Genomic DNA, 25,599 nt, shown 5'->3' on the forward strand with positions numbered 1-25,599 from the left:
ACCTCATTTCTTCCATCTCCTCCTTCACTCTCACTTCATCTCTCCTCCTCGCAGCCTTCGTCCCTCACTCAGTCGAACTCCTGTTGACGCTGCTGACTTTGTTAAACACTCTTCTTCAGACTAACCGTCCTGTGTGTGTCGTGTTGTGTTTCCAGGTGGACAGGAGGAGTACGTTTTGTCGTATGAACCCGTCATTCAGCAGGAAGGTAATATTAGAAAATAACAACTATATAACAAACATTATAAAATTATGCATACAAATAAAATAAAGAAAGGTTTTATGCACAAATAACGAATGTAGTTAACATTAATAATGATTGATAATAAAAATCACAGAAAATATCATCAACCAGTTAGAAAACTAAAATGTTAGAAGAATATTTTTGCTGTGACCAGTCAAAACGGGGGGTATTTATAAAATCCCTGGTCACAGGAGCCAAAATACTAAATAAAGTACAAGAGCTGTCAAAGCTCCAGTTCTCACAGCACTGCTGTCCGTCATTACCTGTTTGTTCTAGTAGCAGAATACATTTATCATCACTCCTCAGGTGCAGATTTCTGATTGTCCTCTGATTAAGTTGAACCGGTCAGAGAGTTTTAAAAAAGAGACTCTGTTATCTGGATCAGGAAACTGCGTCGGTGTGATCCTCGTTTTGTTGGTACTGATGTTTTTGGATCCTCTCTGACAGTGAACTACACCCGTCCCGTCATCATTCTCGGCCCCATGAAGGATCGGATCAACGACGACCTGATCTCCGAGTTCCCCGACAAATTCGGATCCTGCGTCCCGCGTAAGTCCAGTCGCATCTTCGTGTTAGACTGCGGCGTTCCTCGCAGAAAAGAATACTCGTTTATTACTCCGATTGAAGTCGCAGCGATCAAGACGTTCTTCTGCGCGCCAAAAAGAAACGCGAGGTACAGATCTTAAAGTTTTGCTCGTCCCCTCCCTCAGATACGACCCGGCCGAAGCGGGACTACGAGGTGGACGGCAGAGATTATCACTTTGTGGTGTCCAGGGAGCAGATGGAGAAAGACATCCAGGACCACAAGTTTATCGAGGCGGGACAGTACAACAACCACCTGTACGGAACCAGCGTACAGTCGGTCCGGGAGGTGGCTGAGAAGGTACCGACACCCGCTCGCTGACTGGGATAAGTGACAGCTAGAGAAGGGCAGTGCGCTGGCGCAGTGGCAACAGGAGCAGCTGAACAGACAGTCCTGATCAGTTTAGTTTACCTCTCTGGGCTGGAGGTGATGAGGCTCGAGGCCACATTTACTGTAGTCCGTGTGCATGAAGAATGAAAACTTACTTGGTTTTTTGGGATGTTAAAAACCCGTATCCAGTGGTGGAAGAAGCACTCCATCCTTTACTTAAGTAGAGGTTGCAAAACCACAGTGTAGAAGTCCTGTATCAGCAATTTACTCGAGTAAAAGTTAAGTAACAGCATCATAATCTGCTTAAAGCAGCAAAAGGAAAAGTAGTCAGTAGAGAGAGACACATTTCAGATGAATGTATATATTACTGGATTAAGATGGTCGATGCATGTTCATCACTGATTTTAATGACTTCATATCCTGCTGCTGGGTAGTTTGTGACTTTGCCCCCAGGGATCAATGAAGTCTGATCTTTACCTGTAATGACGCATCATCATTTATTTGTTGTTTTAATCTGAATCTGAAAATTAACCAAAGTCATCAGATAAATGCAGTGAAGTATAAACTACAATATTTGGCTCTGGAGTAGAAGTAGAGAGTAGCAGAAAATGGAAATACTCGAGTATAAGTACCTCGAATACTTAGTTACTTTCCACCAGTGTCAACTCCTCACTCAAATGAATGGTGAAATGACGTCACAGTCTAAATCACATATCAAAAATCTTGGCACTAAAGTTACTATACAAACACACGTATAATAACGTATAATTTTGCAGATCTCTGAACTTGAAACGTTGCTTCATCAGATGCTTTTTAAGCCGTTAACACTTTTTCTATGCTCCTGTGTAAAACAGCTCAGAAACGTTTAGTCTCTGAAATGTCAGTTGTGCGTGAGTGAACATAAAGAGATGTTAAACAGTGGCGACGCGTCTTTTCCCGCCTTCCTCAGGGTAAACACTGCATCCTGGACGTGTCGGGGAACGCCATCAAGAGACTCCAGCTGGCTCAGCTTCACCCCATCGCCGTCTTCATCAAACCCAAATCCGTGGAGAACATCATGTGAGTCGCTGTCATTTTTACAGACGTCATCCTAACAGGCGGGACCAGGAGGGAGCCGGTTCTGCCTGTTCAGGAAACGTCCGCACGTCGGTGACGGTGAACTGAAACGAGGGAACGCTGATCTGATTTTTCTCTGCCGGCTGTGATGGTCCCGTTTTCTTCCTGCAGGGAGATGAACAAGCGTCTGACGGAGGAGCAGGGCAGGAAAACCTTCGACAGAGCCACCAAGCTGGAGCAGGAGTTCACCGAGCATTTCACAGGTGAGACGGCGCCGCCTGCGGCCCGGAAACGCCACCTCCGTTCTCCTGCCGCCTTTATCTGCCTCAGGGCTTCTTCTGTCAGCTCACAAACCGTTTTTACAGGCTTCCAGGTGGATAGGATTGGTTAGCGCCAGGTGGAGCGTAGCTGGCTCTGCCCGTTCGAGCAGCCCTGGTCGGATCTCTGATATACACTCACCGAGGAACACCTGTACACCTGCTTATTCAATCAGCCAATCGCGTGGCAGCAGTCCAATGCACAACATCCCGCAGATCCAGGTCAGGAGCTTCGGTAAAAGTTCGCATCAAACATCAGAACGGGGGGAAAATTGACCTCGGTCGGGCCGGGGTCCGGACGCGTTGCCCTCGAGAAACCGGGCCACGAGCTACTTTATCGAACGGTGACACGATCCGGCAGCGTTGTGATGTTGTCGTATGAGGCGTTCCTTGTTGTGATTGGCTGAATCGAGCCGAAAATCCACCTTCTGACGAATGAAATAAGTTCCATATTTGGGCAGAGCATCAGACAGAGCGACTGCAACGAAGAAGAAAAGGCTGGAAACTGACAAACGGTGGAGAGGTGGCAGGAGAGAGGTGTGGTCCAAGCTGGACTGGAAGTTTGATCAACCGTGAAACACTGGGGAGAAGCCCTGTGGCCCAGCCATGTCCAACATAGAGCAGACTCTGCCCTTAAGTCAGCTGGCGAATCTGAGACCACACACCCTTTCTACTGTCTGATGTTTTTCTAGGGTGTTCCTTCATTAACTTGTATTTTGTGTGTGTTTGTGTGTGCAGCCATCGTGCAGGGCGACACTCTGGAGGAGATCTACGATCAGGTGAAGCAGATCATCGAGGAGCAGTCGGGACCGTTCATCTGGGTTCAGTCGAAGGAGAAGTTATGAAGATCAGACGCTCCTCTCCTCCTCCTCTTTACACTCAGTTTGCTTTATTTTGAAAAGAAAAGTCGACCTGCAGACGGTGGCCTCGGCCCCCCTCCCCCCTCGCCCCTCGCCCCCTCCCGGCCTACGACACCACGCAGCGGCCGACCCGACTGTTGTTTCGTTTCCTTTTTTTTGCCTGAACCAGACTCCGTTGCTGGGTTTCCTGACCAGCAGAGTAAAGCACACGGGAAGTAAGACGACATCAGGCTCAACGCGGTACAGCTCCTTAATGTTTAAGGGAGGAGAAGAAGAGGACGAGTCCGTGACGGTGGCGAGAAGACGCGTACGGAGCAGATTTTATCTTTGGTTTTTTTGTTTCTGGGGTTTTTTCCCTTCTTTCGGTCTTGTGAGGTCGACGGACGGAGGTTCGGTCTCAGGCGGCATCTGTCGGTCCAGAGGAAGGCGGAGACACAAAAAGCAAAACTTTGCACGTTTGAGCTTTAACAGCATGTCAGTTAATCCCCCGTTTATTTCCCATCAGCCCCTTCACCTCCGTGTCTGACGTCACAGCTTTTCTCCTCTGTTCTGGTCTCGTTTCCTCTTTCTTTTTCTAACTTCAGTCGACACTCGTTTTATTTTTTCGCTCCTCGCTGCTGCTGGACGTTTGTCAGGACGCTCTGCAGGGTTCCTGCTCTGCTGCTAGGGGGCGCTGTGCAGCCTCATACTGAAATCTGGCAGTTTTTAAATGGAAAGGGTTTTTAAAAGCAAAATCCGTTTATTAGGATTCATTCACTTTGAAAAACACTCCCTAAGCTTTTCTTCTCTCACCCAAACAGATGAGCATTAACCGTCTGTTTTCATGATTTTATCGCAGAACGTTTTGCATTTTAAACATTTGGCTTCAGCCTCTCGGACGAGGTCAAAGGCCACAGCGTTAACTCTTCATCTTACACTGCAAAAAAGTGAGAGTCCATTTTCTTTCGGAGGGAAAAAAATCTGCGTCCGCCGTGAAGGAGCACGATACGGAACTGAACGGAAACGTCTAGAAAACCGATCAAGTCCGATTTCATTGTTCGGACGAGCGTCAACCGGCGATTACGTCTCGCGTCAGCGGTCAGACGTACGAGAGGTTCTCGATCAAAAGAGACGTCACAGCTACTAGAAAATCCTGTAATGGTGAGGACGTTAGAATTAGGAGGGAAAAAAATCGGAATTTGGAGAAAATGATCCCATAATTACAGTAAAGTCTCATAATCACGAGGAAAGGTGATTGAGAAAATTACATAACAGCAAGGAAACACACAATTAGCAGGAGAATATATAGTCATGAAGAGAAAAGATAAATTAAGTCATAATTAACTAATAATCTCAAGAAAACTCCTAATTACATCAAACTGTCAGAGTGATGAAATCTTGGTCTCATAGTTCTAAAACAGATCATTTAATGACACAAACATTATCTGAGAATGAGGAAAAAAATCAGTTGATGGTCCGTTAGTATCATTAGTCACAAGTGATCATCTAAAAATCACCAGGCCGCGCTGATGATCCCCGAATCACCGGGTCTTCATTTCACGATTACGAAAAATCAACAGCTTCAGGAGAAAATGATGATCTGAGAATCACAGGATTTTATCATAGTGACAGAAACTGGTTTTCGCTTCGCTGAGTTCGACGGTGAAACGTCTTAAATATTCTCACTCGGATTTTTTCCCCTCGTTTTAAGAAAATGAGACTTTAAAGACTCAAATCACAGAAAATGATGAAATAATTTTTTTTTTTTTTTTTAACAGATCGACTGATTTTAAACTTTAAATAAACGTCGAAACACGTCAGCCTGATTTTTACCGAGACGACTTTTGTTTTTCTCTGCGTGTTTGGGGTCGTCTCGTTTCCAACGGCGCCCTCTGCGACGCGAGTCTGATCCCCGCGGTCGCCCCGGAGACGAGCTGCCACCTCCAGGTGACGCAGGTGTGTCCGAAACACGCGGACGATTGTTGTACAATGAGATTTTGACAGATATTTAACCCTCGGTAAACTGCCTATTTTGTTATAATAAAAGTCTATATTGAACTTTACTTAAGCACTACTACTACGGGAATTATTTTCTTTTGCATTGTTAATCATATGAATAGAAAAGTATAAAGATATTTGAATATGAATATATATTTTTTCTTTTTCTTTGATCACCACCTCCTCTGTCTTTTAATTTCCTTTTTTAAGCATAATAAAAACTTAACAAGAAAACAAAGTGGTGCGCTTCTCCCTCCTCCTCCTTCTTCTTCTTCTGGTGCAGTTTGCAGGCGTCTGATCGTCTGCCGGCCGTTCGGAGGGGAACTGCGTGGGATCTGGCGACGCAGCTCCACGTCAGCGTCCGGACACGTTTTAGAAACGAGCCTTGAACTGTTGCAGGGTTTGTGCTGGTGAACCGGGGCCGGTCAGGAGGTGGAGTCGGGTGCGTTCAGCCCCATTCGCGGAGAAACTGCCTGCACGCTGACGAAAAAACACCTAGGAAGCGTTTATGTAATGAGTTTAAAACAAAAACAAAAAAAAGTGAAGGTTTCAGTCTAAGGACCAAACGAATCGTCTAATTCTGGAGACATGATCCTGATGGACCATGGTCCTTTGAATGACGTTTTTACTCTGCGTCTCTTTCTACACAAATTTGCTCCTGTTGCATCCGGAGCCTCTTTTACCTTCCTGTCAATGTGCCGGCAGTTTTTGTTTCTTTAATCCTAATTTACTCTCAGTGGCCACAGTATTATAGTATTATATAGTACAGCAGCTCTGACATAACCAAGCTTCTAATGCTCAGTAAATTCAGTTCTGATTTTATTGCCGAACCTGGAGATGGTTTTCATTGTCGATTATTCGATTTGGGGATGAAATAATAAATGAAATCGTGGAAACGTGACACGACTTTGTAGCGTCCACGGAGACGTCTTGTCCAAAACCCGAAGATGTTCAGTTTATCATGAAACATGACGAAGATGATCTTTCATTTTGAGAAGCTGGACCCTGAGAATGTGGAGAACTTCTCCCTTTTTAAAAAAATGACTCAAACAATTAATTGAGCACAGAAGACGTGTAACAATAATGAGACTAATAATAAAACTAAATAATAATAGATATTATTATAATTAATGATAATAGATGATAATCATAATATTTGAAGCAGGGGGCAGTAGGTGGTTTGCAATCACAGATCCAGACTCTGCAGAACCAGGGGCAGAAATACCTGCAGAGAGCGACAGGAGGAGAGAGGACAGAGACCAGAAAGGACAAAACTACGACAGAGAGGAGAAGACAAGTTAGTAACGAGCACCGATGCCATATGAATGCGTGCAGATGGAGAGGAAAAGGAGGAGAGGGGAGCTTGGTGCATCATGGGAAGTCACCCGTCAGTCTAGGCCTACAGCAGCATAACTAGGGGATGGTTCAAGACCAGCCTGAGCCAGACCTGACTGGGGTCTAAGAGACAGGTTGATGGTTTAGATGAAGACATTGTTGAGGTTATTGGTGAAGGTTGATGGGAGAGAAACATCAGGTTTTGCAGCTGTTTCTAAGGCTCCTGTGTTTGAAGATAAGTTGGTGCCAGAGGTGGTGAACTTTGTCTCCAATAGTTAGAATTTTATCATTAAAGAAGCTCATGAAATCGTCACTACTGAGAGCTATAGGAATACATGGATCAATGAAGCTATGACTCTCTGTCAGCCTGGCTACAGTGCTGAAAAGAAACCTAGGGTTGTTTTTGTTTTCCTCTACTAAAGATGAGTAATAGGCTGTTCTGGCATTACAGAGGGCCTTCCTATATGTTTTAAGACTATCATGCCAGGCTAAGTGGGAAGCAAGTGGTAGAACGCCATATCCTTTCAAGTTTTTGCGTAGTTTACTTTAATATACGGGTTTGGGAGCTAAACCATGGAGCTAACCTCCTTTGTTTTATTATCTTCTTTTTTAGAGGGGCAATGGAGTCGAGTGTCATTCTCATTGAACCTGCAGCAATATCAACAAGATGGTCAATTTGGGAGGGACTAAAGTTAGCATAGGAGTCCTCTGTTATATTGAAACACGGAAGTGAATTAAGTGCTGATGGAATCAGTTCCTTAAATTTAGCTACAGCACTGTCAGACAGACATCTAGAAAAGACATTTCTGCCTCATAGTGTGTAATTTAGGCATTTAGGCTAACTAAATCATCATGACACAGCCAGGTTTCAGTGAGACTAAATATATCAATATAATGATCTGATACTAGATCATTTACTAATACGGCTTTGGATTGGAGCGATCTAATGTTTAAGAGTCCACATTTAATTCTCCTTCTTTTGTTGTACTTCTGCAGAGGTGGTCTTAATTTGTATGAGGTTTCTGTGTACAACTCCTCTTCTGTTTCTTTTTGAGTTAATTAGTTTAGGTGGTCGGGGGCAGACACAGTCTCTATGGGGGTTTGGGTGGGTGACTGCTGTAATGGAAGCACAGAGAAGCCTGTAAGACTGCAACTCTGCCTCCTGATCTCATCTCTGGGTTGTCATGGTTTTGGTCTACTAATAAACTCAGTCAGATTTCTAGATATGAGAGCTTCTCCATCCAAAGTGGGATGTATGCCGTCTCTCCTGATCAGACCGGGTCTTCCCCCAAAAGTCCGCCAGTTATCTACAAAGCCCACGTTGTTTGGTGGACACCACCTCGACAGCCAGCAGGGTCAGGGTGAGCCAATCGGGGGCTTGCAAATAACGCCATTTGCTGGAACACCTGTCCAGATGTGTGATTGACAGTGGCTGGTTGGTGTCGACTTTCTGCTTTTTTGGGGTAAAAATCTGAAGGCAGATTTCTTAGATCCGGTTTCTGGAACACGCACCTGTCCTTCAGAATAAAGGCCGGGAAGCCCGATGTCGTGTGAAACCGTTTCTGAAGTGAACGAGGTAAGGAAGAAGCTGGTGTCGGCACCTGGTGACGGCAGAATACCGGAAATTCGCTAATATCCCTCTTCATCGACTGAGAACACCTGAGTCGCAGCAGGTCGTTTCCTTCATCCGTGATTCTCACAGACTGGACGCTGATGGTCACATGTGTGCGGGCACGGCTCTGTGTGACGTCATTTACGTGACGTGAATTCAAACATCTGACCGGTCCGGTCGCGGATGATGAGTTCAAAGTCTGAAGGGTTGTGGGTTGTGAAATCTTTCCTCAGGGGCTGAATAAAAACATTTGAAGCGATCCGGTGTCAACAGGTTTGTTAAATCAAGGTTATATATGAATAGACTGTAATAGATGAAGGGTTGAAACTGGGATAAATGAACGGATTGTGTTCGATGAATTTTTCTGACATCGATTATCAATCCCATACAGATGCCATTATTTTGAAACTCTGACCTTTTACTCTGAAGTTCAGAGTCCGTCTGATTGTTGCCATGAGCTCATCGTTACCGATCAGAAGTGATCGATAACAGGTTCCGCACTCACTGGTCCAGCCCACAGCACCAGAGATTTCCCATTAGAACCAGTTCAAGGACTCCGTGTGAAGCCTCGTGAGCTTGCGGATGTTGATGAGACGTTACTTGGCGTGTTTCCTCTGAGGGCTCGAGGACAGCGTCACGTCGCCCGGAAACACGGAGGCGCAGGTGCGACGCCGCGGTTCTGTCCGGGACCGGCTGCCTGGATCCCAACGAACTGCTCGGCCGTCGCTCATCTGCCGACGAGCCGACGTGTCGCGGTGAACCGTGGGTGTGTGTGTCACGTCCTCACTGAGACGCTCCCCGGGTCAAACACCCGGAAACGGACGTTAATCGGTCACTTGTACCAAGTTGTAGTTTTCATTCCGGGGAATTATTCGGGAATTACGGAGCCGTAAGAGTAAAAACAAAGTGTTTCATCACCGAAACTGAATTATCGTTAATTAAACGGAATCTTTTCGCTTCGTTTCATTTCGTTTATTTTGAAAGATGGAATCGTTTTACAGTTTCGCCCTCAGTGAGGCCTTTATTTTGACAGTCTGCGGCGGATCTCGACTCGGGTCGCTTCTTCTTCTTCTCTTGTTTTATCTGCCGGGACGCGTCCTCCAGCAGGGAGTCTCGGATCCTCCGGGCCTCCCCGAGCGTCCGCGGCCTCCTGTCGGATCCGCCGGACCGTCCGGGACCGTCCGGGACCGCGGCGTCCCCGGCGGCCTGCTGAGCCCCGAGCGCGGCCCGGGCGGTGAGGCGCGCCGCGCTGCGGACCGGAAGAGACTCGGACAGCTTCTCCACGACCCGAGCCTTGTCGAGCAGAAGCGAGACGAGGTACCTGAGCACCACGGCGACGTCACCGCACACCTGCGGTTCCGACAGAAACAGCGCGTGGGCGTCCGACCCACCGGCAGCGTCGAGCTGGGGACACGCTTCCGGTGCCGCCCTTCACAATAAAAGCCACGACAAAAACTCTCGAAAGGGTTGAAAAGCTCAGGTTCAACGTAACCAATCCCCCTAAATCCACTGTGGTTTCCTTAATTTACCGTCAGTCTAAATCAGGAGAACATGTGCTTCGTCCGTTTCATTTAAGAAACTGAACCTTCAGCAGATTTATGCAAAAAGCTGATAAATCCGGTCCCTGATGAGGAGGTTCGAAGTCTTGTTAAGGGATTTTGGTTCTGAAATGTTTTTTCAGCGGCTGAATAAAAATATCTGAAGTGATTCTTACTCGCATATTGATAGGTTTATTCTGTTCAATTAAAGGGTAAACGAATAGCCTCATGCATGAAGGGGTTAAAACTCCTTCAGATTTACTGAATAATAGAGTCAAGGATTTTTAAGAAGTAAAAACTATAAAGTGGTGGATCAGCTCCACAATCAAACGGCTGTAAGTGTTGAAAATCCCTCAAAATTCACCAAAGAGCTTGAAAACCATCCCTGCAACGTCACTGGGATTTGTATCCTTAACGGTTGGTTATTACCCCTAAAAAAATCCCTTATATTAAAGTCAGTCGTCCTCTCAAAAGCCAAATTCACAGAACTTTATTTCAATTTCCATCCTTCGAAACTCATCCAGCAGACGTAGAATATTTAATGCATCCATTAGAAAAAAAAACAAAAAAAGAAAAAACAAACTGGAGTCTGAGTTTTTCACTCGGTGGAAACATCAGAGTCTCAATCCAAAATTCAGGCCAAATAGAAAGAAATAATCAGACACACACTCTTTGTAAATAACTATACAGAGAAAAGCTGTGAAATCACTGAATGTAAAAAGCAGAATAAAATCGTTAGATTTTCAGTTTCATCCAAACTCTTATTAGAGTCACACAGAACCTGAATGTGCTAAAGGGAGAATAACAAAACCACAAAACGTCCAAATACTTGTCTAGAAGTCAAAGTCCTGCATTCAGGGTTTCAGCTAAATGTTCTTACTGAGGCAGAATGACTCCTTTTAAACGTTAAACGTTGTTGGATTGTTGCTGAGCCGGAGCCAGTCTGGATGCTGCCGCCGTTCCTGGACCGAGTCTGAACCACCGACTCCTTCCTCGTGTGACCCAACGTTGTCGTGTCCGCGTAGAATAAAGCAACTGGTAACGAAGCAGCGTAAAACAAATGTTTTCTGCAGAGCATCACAGCTTTCGTTTGTAAAACCTGAATCTGAAAAGTATCTGAGATAAATAAGGGAAATGTAGTCGTGGCGTAAGTGGAACGAGAAAGTAGCAGAAAGTGTAAATATTGGAGTACATGTGCTTCAAACCTGTTGGGCACTGACTGGAGTGATTCATCGAGTATCCGAATACTTGCAGGTTTATTCTGTCGATAAACGGATTGATTGATTGATCGGCTGATCGTTTCAGCGTAAAGACGAATTCAGTAAATTACTTTCCGGCTCGGGATCTGAAACATCTCGAATGATCGAAAACTTAATCAGCAGCGTCTTAAAAACAAACAAACAAACCAAAAAAAACGGTTAATTACTAAAACTTTTAAATCAACTATGCAGCTAATGATCAAATAATCAAACTGAAAACGTCCGTCCCAGTTTGTCCCACTTACATCTTTTACTTACTGTAGGTAGAGATACCGCAGTGAAAATACTGCATTACAAGTAGAAGTCCTGCATGTCATTAAAGTATGAAAGGTAAAAGTACTCGTGGGACCGATTTATATAAAATACGTCATCAGATCATTAGTCCTGAGTCATCGACGCTTCAGCAGCTTGTTACTATTTTATACAGTTTAGTCTGTAACATGTCATTTTATGTTTAAACTGAGAAGATTTTACAAATCTCAACTTAATACACTAATGATCACATAAACTATCGGTCAAAAGTTGTAGGACGCCTCCGTTTCTCCAGCTGTCGTTTAAATCTACCGGATTCAGTGTCTCAGTGTTTCTGAACCTAAAGCACAGAACAAATAAATAATAAAGATCAAAACCAGGAATCTAAATTTCGGACTCGTCCAGCAGCCGAACTCCTGACGTTTCTTTCTACGGTGGAAATCAACCGTTGCTCAGAGAGTTGGTCCCATCAGCCTGTAGCAAACGAACCAGTTTCTAACCCCTGAAGAAAAAAAACTCTTTTCTATCAAGTCTACAGCATTTTTTGTTTTTGGTGACATAAACTGTTTTGTTTTTTTTGCTTTGTTTTTTTTAACCTCAGGAAAACTGGAAAAATGGGTGTGTCCTAAAACCTTCGACCAGTAGTGTAAATATAGTGAAGTAGTAGCTTAAATACAACCACTCAAGCACTCGTACCTGAAAACTGTACTTAGTTACTTCTCACCGTCGTCCAAAGATACTATGACAACACGTTGAAATCAGCGTTTCGTCGTTGCAGCTGGAAAAAAAACCTTCAAATCGCTTCTTCCTCTGTAGAAGTAAACTACAAATGAATCAGTTTCCACGACGACGACAGACGTCAGACTTTCAGGCAGCTTTTATTCTCAACATGGGACAGCAGACAGGTGTGACCTTTGACCCTGGTCCTACAGGTGTCCGTTCAGTAGATCAGCAACAGGACGAGGGCGTGGAGGAATAAATTAAAACCCAAAACAACTCGTCAGGTAGAAAAAAAAACCCAAACAAACCTTAAACTCTAAAAACGAAGAAACGAAACTCGGCTTCGGCCTCGACGACAGAAACCACAAGAGTCAAACAAACACCATAAAAAGTCCGTTAGAAAACTCGAGTGCGTTTTTTTCAAACTTTCGTACCTGAAAACTGTACTTAGTTACTTCTCACCGTCGTCCCAAAAAGATACTATGACAACGTTGAGAAATCAGCGTTTAAAATGGGTGCAACTGGAAAAAAAAAACCTTCAAATCGCTTCTTCTCTGTAGAAGTAAGCTACAAATGAATCCAGTTTCACGACGGCGACAAAGGCGATCAGACTTTCAGAGCAGCTTTATTCTCAACATGGGACAGCAGACAGGTGTGACCTTTGACCCTGGTCCCTGTGTCCACGTTCAGTAAGATCAGCAACAGGGCGAAGCGTGGAGAATAAAATTAAAACTACATTTCTTCTCGTCAGGGTAGAAAAAACCCCCAAACAAACCTTAAACTCTAAACGAAGAAGCAGAAACTAAACCCGGCCTCGGCGACAAGAAACCACAAGAGTCAGAAACAAACACCATAAAAAGTCCGTTAGAAAACTTCAGTGCGTTTTGTTTTTGGTGACATAGACTGTTTTGTTTTTTGCTTTGTTTTTTTAACCTCAGGAAAACTGGAAAAATGGGTGTGTCCTAAAACCTTCGACCAGTAGTGTAAATATAGTGAAGTAGTAGCTTAAATACAACCACTCAAGCACTTTCGTACCTGAAAACTGTACTTAGTTACTTCTCACCGTCGTCCAAAGATACTATGACAACACGTTGAAATCAGCGTTTCGTCGTTGCAGCTGGAAAAAAAACCTTCAAATCGCTTCTTCCTCTGTAGAAGTAAACTACAAATGAATCAGTTTCCACGACGACGACAGACGTCAGACTTTCAGGCAGCTTTTATTCTCAACATGGGACAGCAGACAGGTGTGACCTTTGACCCTGGTCCTACAGGTGTCCGTTCAGTAGATCAGCAACAGGACGAGGGCGTGGAGGAATAAATTAAAACCCAAAACAACTCGTCAGGTAGAAAAAAAACCCCAAACAAACCTTAAACTCTAAAAACGAAGAAACGAAACTCGGCTTCGGCCTCGACGACAGAAACCACAAGAGTCAAACAAACACCATAAAAAAGTCCGTTAGAAAACTCGAGTGCGTTTTTGTTTTTTGCTTTGTTTTTTTAACCTCAGGAAAACTGGAAAAATGGGTGTGTCCTAAAACCTTCGACCAGTAGTGTAAATATAGTGAAGTAGTAGCTTAAATACAACCACTCAAGCACTTTCGTACCTGAAAACTGTACTTAGTTACTTCTCACCGTCGTCCAAAGATACTATGACAACACGTTGAAATCAGCGTTTAAATGCGTTGCAGCTGGAAAAAAAAAAAAAAAAAAACAAACTTGAAATTTACAAAAGAACAGCCCCAGAAGGGATTTTTAAATTTTAAAATCTTAACCTTATAAATTGGTGGATTATCATTAGGGGGTTTTAAGCGCTTGAAAGCCAATTTTAGGTGAAAGACACTGAAATTTCCGAAATATTTCTAGAGGTGACTTAAATCCTCAAAGGAGTTGAACTTTTCAATTAAGGTGCAAATTTATTGACTCGTAAATGAACTGATTATAATAAGTAAAGGCTAAAAAGCCCATAACGTTTAAAAAGCCCCCTTTTGAGCTATAAATGAAAGGATTCTGGTTGACATTAGGACTCCAAAATACTTTCAGCTGCTAATTAATGAGATTTTAAGGGATAGTTTCACCAGATTTGAGAAACGGGACACTAATGGACATTTTAAAGAGGAACCTTTGACGGGGTTTTTCTGCACAGATCAAAGAAGGAATAAAAACCCCTTAAAATGTACAAAATAACAGTTTAGGTTCCCTGTCGTTTTAAGGATTATGTGTTAAAATATTAAGATGCAAATTTCAGAGTTTCACTCCAAATTTGGGATAAAGTGCTTAATTACACTATAATATATTAATGGGGTTCTAGAGGATTATTTCCGTGCTGATGACATTAAGGGATTGTTTGATGTTATTTGGTCCATTTATAGGGATTTTTACTTCTTAAATTGTTCAGCTAATCCATGAAATACACCTTAATATATCACAATCTATTACTTTCCTTTAAAGTTCTGTAAAAGCCACTTTTCCATCGTTGAACCGGGCCAATAAATGGAACTTTAAGGTGAAAGTGCGCGATGTGGTTCTGACCCGGCAGCAGTAAAGTGTGAATCGGTCACTCAGAGAACAGGAAGTTTGAGGGCAGCAGCCGAAAATATAAACAGCCCAAAAAACTGAAACCAACAAATTAAGAAAGAAAAGGTGAGACCGAAGCTCGGCTGAGCGCTGCAGTTTTTCAGCAGGAAGTCAAACTTGTTCCGAGGTTTGATTCACCTGCTCAGAAACTGAGATCCCAAAGAAACACCTGAGTGAACCTGAGCGGTCCAGCGTCGTCTCCTCTGACAGGCTAAACCTCCTGTGGCCTCATTTTATTTTGAAAGAGAGGAAGCTCCGGTGGTTTAGAGGAGGGTGGGGTGGTGGGGGAGCAGCCAAACAGAAATAAAACCAGCTCAGAGCAAAACACACCAACACACCAGCAGCCGGTCCCTAAGATACAGGACTCTGAAATATAGACTGGCTCTTAAAGGAACAGTTCCACATTTCTGAGAACTACTCGGTAGTTGAGGGGGGGTCAGGATGTGGGCAGTTTAACCAAATGGGAAGTTGTCAGCGAGGATGTTCTGGCGTCTGACGGAGGATTCCCCTTAACGTCCGGGGCCATGTTCTTCAAATGTGGCTTCACTGATCCAGATTAACACGAAGCTATCTTGAACAGCAGTGCGCTCTTACTTTGAAATAAAGGCAACATGAACGGAGTCAGACGCATTTTAAGGGAAACCTGACGTAATTAATTAACTTTACACTGGAAGGAAACTTCCTCTGCAGCTGCTGATCCACTTCAGTTCATTCAGTCTGCTCTGTGATTGGCTGACCAGGTGTGAGGTGTGTTAGCCCTCCTCGTTTTTTTAACAAAACAGCGTGGTGGGGGGTGGGGGGCGCGTGGGGCTACAGTTACTTGCCTGATTGGTTTATTTCTCGTCCGTTACTGACCTGAAATCAGCGAAGAGACGATGAGAGGCAGAGCAGAACTGCTGCTGGGTTTCTCACTGGCAACCATGTGTTTCTGTGACAGCTGCTAATTATCTATATTATTATTAGTGATTATCATTATCTGACTCTCTGAATGTCGAGAGTGAATTTACTGCAAAGGACAGCAGGTTAGTTCAGGGGCAGAATCTCACTATTACCGATGGTTAGGACTGTGTGGGCGTAGCTGATGCTACAGGTGAAGCTACAGGTGTGATGTTGCTGAGTTCAGTGTTTCTGTCTGTCTCTACCTGAGCGTCGATGATTTTCTGTTTGGCTTCAATCACCGCCTGCATCTCTGCGTGGTCCCGCTTCAACTCCTCCTCCACCGCCATCAGCCTAGAGACACACACACACACACACACACACACACGGGTTACGTCCTTCCTGGTCAAAGGTTCATAAGCTTCTGAACTCCAAGTGGAAGCCTGAATGAGTGGACAGAATAATTAACTTTATCCTTACAACTGCAGCAGGACTAGTTTGAGAAAATATGGCTTCATGTTTTGATACAGCGACTGTATTTTTGTTAACAGTGTAGTTAGTTATTCATCAGGCGAAACCATCAGCTGTTCCCTGGCTGCAGCTCGGACATTACCTGAATTAAAATCATCAGTTTATTCATTTTACAGATCCAGTGAAATAACTTGGACTTGGACTTTTTCCAAGTCGTAGTCCTGTGTCCCCGTCTTACTTGTTCAGTTACCTCATTATCTTTAAACAGACATGTCTGGTGCTCAGTTATCACACGCTGATGATTTTTGACGAGTTCAGTGTAAAAAGGGAAGGCACTGGAAAAAAGTCGTGTTTTGGTACCGACGGGAAAATCAGCCATCACTATCAGTGAAGTTCAACTGACCCTCAGCTGCCAACGTCACTGACAGCAGCAGTGGTGGTATAACAGTATCGTTTGGGTGTGTTGAGTTTGTCCGCACCTGCAGATGATGCTCTTCATCTGGCTGTCCTTCTCCTCCTGCTGCCTCCTCAGTCTCTCCTCGCTGTCCTCCAGACGGTTTTTATACTCCAGCAGCAGCTTCTGCATCTGCTGCTCCTGAGCCAGCAGCCGCCGCTCGTACTCCTCCAGACGCCGACCGGACACCCGCAGGCGCTCCTTCAGCCGAGAGATCTCCAGCTCGTACTGCAGGTACGGGAGGGAGGGGTTAGCTTGCACACTACAGACGGGATATCTGTGATCACGTGATCTGTCATCGGGGCATCAACGCGGACATTCTGACATGTCCGTACAGGTGTGATTAATAACATTATTGACAGACGCATCGCATTTTGGTTTGCGGGTTTCAGGGTCCTGGTATTGTATGTGCTGGCTCACTGGTTTTGCCTACTGGGACACAGCCCTTGTTAAGGTCATCATGGGCCAGTACAGCCCTCTCTCTGTGATGGCGGGTTTTTCACTTCACCTTCCAGTGTGGACGTTTAGATCAACACTTTTGATTTCTGACGCGGTCGTACCGACCACTGCTTTTCATGGTATGACAAGTCCAAATGTTTGCTGTGAAAAAAAGTCTTTTCATCTGCCGTTTTTCCACCAAACAGTTTCCCTCAAATCTTTCAAAAAAAAGATGCAAAGTTGCACTTGACATCTGAACGTGTCGCCCTAAAAAGAGTGGCGTCCCACAGGGAAGGGTTTTGGGTCCACTTTCCTTGTTACTGTAAATCAGTAGATGCAGATGATTGCTCTTTTCTGTAGACAAGCTGTGTGAGGATTTGTTCATCTGATAGAAGCTTTGACAGACAGAAACTATCATTTTTAAATGGTGAGCTTTACTTATTCAGTCTGAGGCTCTGGTTTGGCGTCAGTTTGACTCTGCTGCCACCTCCTGATATGGAGGATTATCTCAGCTCTTTGTTATAAATTACAAAAGATTCAAAACAAAATCACTTCACTAAAGTTAATAAATAAGGTTCATTTTTAAAACTTTACTCACACATAAACATTCATTCCAGGAGCGGTTGACGATCTTCATTAAGATGTTAAATATAAAACCCTGCTGCTGCTGCGCAGTGGAATTTTCTTTATCCAAGTCTAAAGTAGATTTTAAAACACAGGAACCTCAGGAACTACTGCTGTGTAAAGTTAAAGTGTATTTTTTTACAATCATGAAACGAATTTAATCAATTAATCAATAAACACATGCTAAGAATCTTCGCAGCTTCGGTCCTTTAACACCTGTGTCCAGGTGTGTGTGGTCTGTACCTTCTCGGTGTTCTTGCCCTCCTCTCTGCTCCTCTCGCCTCCCTCCTCCTCATCATACTGGCCGTTGTTGAGGACCCAGGCTGCCGTCCTCTCCACCGGAGACATGGCCACCGCCACCGCCACCGCCTCCACCGGAGACACCACCTGAACACAAACCAGCGCCGTGTGACGATCAGAAAATTTCACTCCTGAAAAAACAAACCTTTCAAAATCTCTGGAGGAACTTGTTCAAACAAGAAGTTCAGTGAAGAAGTTCGCAACAACAAAGATTAAACCCCAAGTGTTTTCTCCTGTAGCAGCTGAACTGTGTTTAGTAAACATTAACACCTCCGCCCGAAGCACGTGAGCGCCAGACCAAAGCCCCGCCCAGCACCTGTCTCCGACATACAGGTGTGGCTTTTTCTAGTCTGTGTACACAAACATTAAAGGTTGAACTGTAGATGCAGATTAACTCATTGTCTCAGAAATGATAAAACAGCAGACGGTAAATGGCCCACGTGTTGCTACATATTTGACTTCCTGTCCAGGTGTGTTTCACTCTTACCTGCTGTGGCTGCTTGATGGAACTCCTTGGGGGCGGAGCCACGTTCTCCACAGAGCAGTTGGACTGTTGGCGGTTGGCGTGGCCGGCGGCGGGCGTCGGCTCGGTGTTGGCGCTGCTGCTGCTGCGTAGCGAGGCGCTGTGTGGGAGGGAGCGCGGCGTCCTGGCGCCGCCCCCTCCCCTGCTCTGCTGCTCCACCTTGACGATGTGGGCGGTGCCCGCCGTCGTGCTCTGACGGGGGACGGCGACCGCCGTGGCGGCCCCGGGCGGCAGGTCGGGCAGCGCGAGGCGGCGTGGCGTCACACACTCCTCGCTCTGCGTGCTCCGCCTGCTGCCCAAGTCGTCCAGGCTGCTGTTGGACGGCACTCGACCTTTGACCCCCACCTGGCTGCCGTAGTCGTCGGAGTTGCTGTGGCTGTTGTGGGAGCTCTCGGTGCTCAGGTTCTCCGAGCTGGAGTCCTGCCGCAGCGAGTGGGCGGAGCGTGTGGACAGGCCGTGGGCGGGGTTACTCAGGTGGTAGACGGGGTTCTGGAAGGACAGCGGCTGCAGGCTGCGCTGCTGGCTGAGGGAGGGGTGCAGCGGCCGCCTCGCCTGCGGAGCGCTCTGCGGCTGGCCGTCTCTGGGTGAGGCTTTGATCTGGTGTGGTGCCGGCTGGGAGGTCAGGGGGTTGGAGTGGGGGTAGCCGGGGGGGGGCGGACCGTGGCCAATGGAGGCCTGGGAGCCCACCCTGCTGAGGCGGGGCGGGGCCTCGTGGTGCGGCGGGGGCCCCGCGGGGCCGTGCGGGCTCTGAGCATCCTGCAGGTCGACCAGAGAGATGCTGCGACCGTTGGGCAGCAGGTCGTCTCGCTCCTCCTGATCGGAGAAGCTGGCGTGGATGGAGGGATGCTGCTGAGCCAGCAGGGGGCGCTGGCCTCGAACGTAACCCTCCATCCGATCACCGCCCGCAGACGGCAGGCTGCGAACCTCGCTGTGGCTGCGGGCGGTGACACGGGAGTTAGAGTCAAACCCTCAGTCTGATTAAACACACATCTGCTGTAACCTGAGCCTGAGGTCTCATTACAAACCACAACAGTTCGCCATTTTCCAACATCCATCTCACCTGTTAACTGACCGTTTTCTAAACAGATTTCAGCTTCAAAAAAGCATCTTTAAAAGGACAGGTTCACAATTTTCCAAGTATATATCAGACTTATAAACTTTGAAATCGGACAAAGCTACATTTCAACGTTTGTGGTCCAATGTAAGTCCCACCACTTACATCGGAAGCAAATTGCAATTTTTATTTGAATGATCCGATATCGATTCTTAAAATCCTGAAATCGCTCTTTGCATTTTTGCCTTTTCTCAGTAAACGTGTACATCTGCACTAAATGGTGCGTTTGGATCAGTTGGGGCCGCACGGTGTGTAAACTGTCCACAGTGTCATACAATGTGAGGTGAACAGCTACAGTCTATGTGGAGCTAGACCGTGCTGACTCGGGATGGTCCCTGACTCTGCTGTTAGACTGATCTGAGATCTGTTTGGGCTTTTGAAGCCATCTTGTCTTTGGCTACCAGCCGTGAGGCCGTGGAAGGGGAGCGAACAGTGTGCGACTCTGCTCTATTCAGTCGGTCCCTGAGAGAAACTGAAGCTCCCAGGATGAATTCTGAGAAGCGCTTCACGCAAAATTGGTGTTTGTCCGATGTAACTGGATCATCAAGGATCGAATGGACTTTGTGAATCAAAGTGAGAGGAACTGGGAGATCAGAGCTGATATTCAGTCCCAGTTAAAGGATTTCTTTATGTCCAGTATGAACAGTAGGAACAATTACAACAAGCCGATCCTGTTTCGGTGTTCACATGGACATGTTTTAGGTCAATCTCAAAAATAGTGAACCTTTCCTTTAAAACTCATTTTTCAATTCCCGTCAGCTGACTGGTTACCTGTCGGCGGGGTCCTCAAAGATTCGCTGTAACCCTGACGACAGGCTGCCGCTGATGTTGTGGGCGGAGCTGTGGTCCTGGAAACGTCGCAGCTGCTGCTGGACCGGCGTCGGGGCGGCCAGGCAGCGAGAGATGTCTCCCAGAATCCTCGGCAGCGGGCCCAGCTTCGCTACAGTGGCCTGCAGGAAGGAATTTTCACCCTGGGGTCGTCGTCGTGTGTGTGCGTGTGTGCGCGTGGTTTGAACGGAAGCACCAGGATGCAGTGGTGGTGGTGGGAGAACGAAACCAACATGGTGGCAACAGAGAGTCGGCCAGACAGGGTGTGAACAGAGGGGGGAGGAGGGAGAGGGAGAGAGGGAGGAGGAGGAGGAAAAAAACATGAGGGAAACTTAATGGAAACAAAAACCAAACCAACTACAACAACATGCTTCTACTGAACAGAACCACAATCAAACACAACAGAGCCATGCTGAGACCGAGCTCCAACAGGTGAGACAGGTGAGACACAGCACAGCCAGAGGGGAGGGGGAGCATTCAGGCGGGAGGGGGGAGGGGGGGGTCGGCTGGGAGAGTTCAGGCCATGCTGCGATGCGTTAATGTGCTTAAATGAACTCAAGTGACCTCTGCTCCTGATGTTCATTCATGTTACATCATCAAATAGTCACATCACACACACACACACACACCATTCACTGATCGCGGGTCAATACTGAAACGCATGAGCGTCGAGCAGGTGAGATCAGCGGGAAACCAGATTTGACCAATCACGTTTGGTCCGACCGCAGCGAGACGGAGTAGAAGCGTTCGAGCGACTTTCTTAACTTCGGATATCAGCTCCGATGCTCGACGCTTGTGGTGTCGGCAGAATGAGAAGAGCAGTGAAAACCCCGGAGTCACAGCGGACGACTTCTCCTTTTGTTGTGGTGCAGATTTGTTGCAGTTCAGTGAATCCGGATCCAAGCAAACAGTGAACAGCTGCTATTAAACGAGCTGAATGGATTGTAGGCTAAATAGCGCTGCTCAGTTTATTTTTTTTATTTCAAATTATAATGGGACCATGATATTTAATAACAGAGTCACCGCGTATTGTAACGATTACAAAAATATCGAAATACTCGCGAAAGTTAAGCGGTGACGACACCCCACAGAGGGTTTGCTCTATGTGCAGTTCTGCACAGTAGAAGTTCAATTTGTACATTATTGAAACTCATTTCATTTTTGGGCTCGTGTCTGGCTCGGAATCGTTTCCATACGGCCGACTGTACTATGCCAATGGCGTAGCAGTGAATATTATTATGGGATTTAGTTATTTATTCATCTGAGCATCATATTTTTGAACCGAGTTACCGACGTTAACTGCCCGTACACACGAGGTGGTGTATTTGCATCTTTCACTTATCTCGTAATCTAAACCACGTCGTCATGATTTCTATTTAGTGTCTGAGACTGCGGTAGAATCAGCAACGTCTCACTCTCCCCCACGAGTACGGAGACAAATTTGTGACAAATATGTGGAATTTGAAAATGGGAGTTGCGTTTCTCTCATGCATTCGTCAACAATCCTGAGACTAATTTCTCTCCATACAGGCGTCGGGTTTCTGCTGGAGGGAGCTTCCTAGACCTCTCAGTTATTCTCTGAGGCAGGACTGGTTTTAGCCCTCGGCTAAGTCTCTTTAAGACATTAATAAAACCAAGAAACTGCAAAAAACTGTAGCCCGTGTGAGTAAATTATCCCCACTGCAAACACACACACACGCACACACACAGTTGGGGTGAGGTCGGCACCTTGTCAAGCTGCGAGACGACCTCCCACAGCAGAGCGTGAAGGACAGACAGCTCGCGGCCGAGGTCGATGTAACCTTCGAAGCCCGGCGTGTTGGACAAAGTCTCCGGGTTGGAGATCTCCGACAGGAAACGCATCATCCCCGCCCACTCGTGCTCCAGAAAGTCGTTCATGAAGGCCATGTACTCCTCTTTGTTTCCAAACCTGCAGAGCAGACACAACAATCCCCGAGCTGACATTTTTCTTTCCGCGAGACTCGGTTCAGAGCAGTTTCCTAAAGCATCTCAAGAAAAGAGTTTTCTTAAAAACGAAAGTAGGAACATTAACAGTTGCGCGAACGCATCTCCTGTTGTAGTATCCTTAGTTTTATCCTTCAATTCATTTTCAAGGTTTTCGTTGCACAGACGGCCTTTACATTAAAACATAAAAACCGTCCCCGTGGTAGTGACTCATCTTAACTAGAGGGATGAGGTTTTCACGTTGACGAACAGAAAGTGTGTCCGGACGAGTCTGGATGCAGTGAAAACCCGGAGGAGACCTCCTCTGCTCTGTCATCGGCTCTGTTGCTTCAGACTGGACGACACTCTCTGATCGCATTTTCCTCCTGTTTACCGGGTCCACAAAGTTACGCTGCGTAATCGTGGTATATCAGAGTTATCGAGATTACGACTCGTAAATGATGTTGACTGGGAAAGTCGGATTGGTGCGAAAGCTCTGATATATCTGACCTTGCGCTTCACGTCGCAGACAAACATCAACGACTCACGTCGGCCAAAAAACTGTTGTTAAATGTAGTTAAAGCCAAACTCAGCGGGGACAGAGTTATATGGTCAGTACTCACTATTCCTAACTCTCATTCAACCAACTCTGCAGTCATGTCCTGAGTTCCTCTGATGTGAATCTTTCCCATCCATCCGACACGACATGAACGTGACACAGCTCCGCAGGTATCTGCTCATAAAGCAAAGTACTGGACAAATTCAAATGTCGACCTGATGGTGGCGCTAGATGAAAAGTGAGGGGACCAAAGTTACCACAGTTCATCCTGAGGGGAAGATGAACATTTGTGCCTAATTTCATTCCAGCCTGGCTGACGTCACGACCCAAACACCAGCGACGACGACAATCTGAAGTCAAATCAAGATCCAGTCTGACTGACTGGGAACAGCGTTACCAAGGCAACGAATTCTAGTTCCAGTTCTCCGGGATAAACCCTCCAGTACGTGCTCATCTCTAACGCTTATATTCCCTCTGAAAATGGCAGGACAGGAGCGACCGCCCTTGAAGACGAGCGCACGGCAGTTTGCCGGAGCAGCGCGGCTGCTGTCGACCGGCAGGTACTCACTTGGTGAAGTTGGCGAGGTTCTGGATGACTTTGGCGATGAGCGTCAGCGTTCGGGACGTCCGGTCGTCGGGATACTCCTGCATCAGGTTGAAGAGCGACGGCGACATGATGGCGGGGCAGAGGAAGCGCAGGAAGAGCGAGGCGCTGATCAGACGCTTGCTGATGTCCTGCTGGTGGCCGCGAGCGACGCACTGCTGCTTCCACGACGCAAACACTTCCTTCAGCTCCCGAGGAAACACACTGAGGAGACAGGAAGCGGCAGAGAGAGGAGGGAAGGGTCAGGTGTCTGCTGCCTCAGAGGACGCACGTCCTGACCTCTGCAGGCTTCGAATACGTCCGAAGGCAAACAATGTGATTTATGTGGAAGTAAAGATAATCACTGGTCTAACGCTAGATATTATAACGACACTTTTTCTTCTGCTTCTCTGTTAAAATGTGTCTCACAATTCGGCAGCGGAGACAGCGAAATATATCGTAAAACGAAACCGGTCCCAGAGCAGAAATTAAGACATTTTTAGAACCTTGTCCAAAATCATTCACTATACACTATATAGGTAATTCTGTAGTTCTCACACTACGAAACAACAGTCCCCCCAAACCCCCTAAATGAATCCCTAGAGATCCTTAATTCTTCCTTAAAAACAACACAATCAACACTAAGTAGATTTGAACAGGTTCCTGACTTCCCCCTTAACTTTAACATCAATACTAGATACGGACAAGTCCATTACTGGTCAGTTTGAGGGGTTTTTTTGGTTGACGTTACGGCTTTGAAATATTTCCAGCCGCAATTTCATGAGATTTGAAGGGATCTTTGTTCAGTATTCAGGTACTTAACTTTAGGCTACAACTGAACAGATTTGGGTCTTAAAGGAGTCAAACGTTTAGTTTGTAGCATAGAAGGACCTTTAATTAATGGATAAATGAATGGATTATAATATGAGCCTATTGGGTTTTATTTTGAAATGGATTTAAGCTTAACTAAGGAACGACTTCTTATGTTTTCACATCAGTCTGGCAGGACACAAACAGCCCGGTGTCAGCTGCCAACCAGCGAGGCAGCGGTCACGCTGCCGAGGGGCTGACGGACTCGGCGGGGGAAATGCTGCGGGGAGGAAAATCCGCAGCCTGACACTTTAAATCCTCTCGTCAGTGAAACTGAGCAGTGAGCTGCTGTGACTGGAACCGATAAAACCTCCACGTTAAGAGTTAAACTGTGCAGGACCGAGGTGGACGAGCGGCAGGTCCGACACACTTGTCATCATGCCGGATGACTGGGAAGACGGTGCGTTATTCTGACGCTGAGCTGCTGTTGCCTCTTTCCGGCAGCAGGTGGCGGCGTCGCTCTGACGGCCCGTCCCTGTCGGTTGAACTTCCTACTCGCACAGAGGCGCGCCGGCAGACACGACACCGAGGCCCACGGGGCGCTAACGAACACAGCCTCGGTACTTATCCATGTCGACCTCTGGGTCGTTATGTTGCGTTTGTGTGAATGTAATTCCACACTGGTGGTTTTAGTCGCTGCATTGGCCAAACTTGTCTCGGTGCTGCTGCTGTTGTTTACATCTTCTAGTAGTTTTCTGTACGTGTTAGTTTATGCTTTATTTATTTCAAGCTTTTTTTTTTTTTTCAACCGTCATTTTATATTTGCAGCCACTGTTTTACGTCCCCTGGTCTCTTCTATCAACGATGTCGATCTATATCAAAGAGTTTAATCTTGAGCTCGGAAGGAACAAGTAGAAAACAGCAGCAGCTGTATGATGCTAAACAAATGGCGAACGGGGTTTGAGCAGAACGATGGGACCTGCTGCTGAAAATTGAGCTACGATCGGCAAGTTAAGCAAATTGAGTTACATAGTGTTGCACATGGAACCACAGAAATGAATGAATTAACGTAAACATTGGTCAAATGTAATACGGGCGCGGACTCGGAGCAGTCGTACCAGTAGGAGTTGATGATCTTGCAGAACGCCAGCTCGCAGCACATCTTCAGGTTGCTCTGGTGTTCGGCCAGATCGCCGCCGGAGCATCGACTGGGATCCACCTCGCAGTTCTCGTCCGACTCGTACAGAGCCTTGATGAACTCGCCTGAGGACGGACGGGCAGACAGAGACAGAGACAGAGACAGAGACGGACCGGTCCTTTATTTCTGCACCATCATCTATTCATTTTCTCCCTTCACAGTTCTACTCATTTAGAGAACATCCAGCTGTCGCTCACACGCGTCCCAGGTCCCAAAGGATCA

General features: G+C 46.2%; 2 protein-coding genes across 20 annotated transcripts in view; one reads left to right on the forward strand and one right to left on the reverse strand.

Moving 5' to 3' along the window:
• Window positions 1-3,469, forward strand: part of LOC120799598 (disks large homolog 1-like) — a 129,555-nt gene extending 126,086 nt beyond the window's left edge. For 15 of the 16 annotated variants that reach the window (XM_040144792.1, XM_040144794.1, XM_040144793.1 and 12 more), the window contains 6 exons: window positions 156-206; window positions 690-791; window positions 953-1,125; window positions 2,105-2,214; window positions 2,383-2,474; window positions 3,267-3,468. In XM_040144792.1, coding sequence (XP_040000726.1) covers window positions 156-206; window positions 690-791; window positions 953-1,125; window positions 2,105-2,214; window positions 2,383-2,474; window positions 3,267-3,373 — 635 coding nt within the window. In that variant the 3' untranslated portion in view covers window positions 3,374-3,468. Of the gene's footprint in view, window positions 1-155; window positions 207-689; window positions 792-952; window positions 1,126-2,104; window positions 2,215-2,382; window positions 2,475-3,266 lie in introns of all 16 variants that reach the window. The other variant, XM_040144805.1, reaches the window with a different exon arrangement.
• A 12,031-nt stretch (window positions 3,470-15,500) lies between these two features.
• rasal2 (RAS protein activator like 2) overlaps window positions 15,501-25,599 on the reverse strand; it is a 91,245-nt gene continuing 81,146 nt past the window's right edge. For 3 of the 4 annotated variants that reach the window (XM_040145614.1, XM_040145612.1, XM_040145615.1), the window contains 9 exons: window positions 25,298-25,442; window positions 23,355-23,594; window positions 22,012-22,213; window positions 20,227-20,426; window positions 18,306-19,275; window positions 17,762-17,905; window positions 16,482-16,684; window positions 15,798-15,885; window positions 15,501-15,603 (listed from right to left, as the gene is read on the reverse strand). In XM_040145614.1, coding sequence (XP_040001548.1) covers window positions 15,517-15,603; window positions 15,798-15,885; window positions 16,482-16,684; window positions 17,762-17,905; window positions 18,306-19,275; window positions 20,227-20,426; window positions 22,012-22,213; window positions 23,355-23,594; window positions 25,298-25,442 — 2,279 coding nt within the window. In that variant the 3' untranslated portion in view covers window positions 15,501-15,516. The remainder of the gene's footprint in view (window positions 15,604-15,797; window positions 15,886-16,481; window positions 16,685-17,761; window positions 17,906-18,305; window positions 19,276-20,226; window positions 20,427-22,011; window positions 22,214-23,354; window positions 23,595-25,297; window positions 25,443-25,599) is intronic. The other variant, XM_040145613.1, reaches the window with a different exon arrangement.

Source organism: Xiphias gladius, chromosome 15, assembly GCF_016859285.1.
Source record: "Xiphias gladius isolate SHS-SW01 ecotype Sanya breed wild chromosome 15, ASM1685928v1, whole genome shotgun sequence".
NCBI lineage: Eukaryota > Metazoa > Chordata > Actinopteri > Istiophoriformes > Xiphiidae > Xiphias > Xiphias gladius.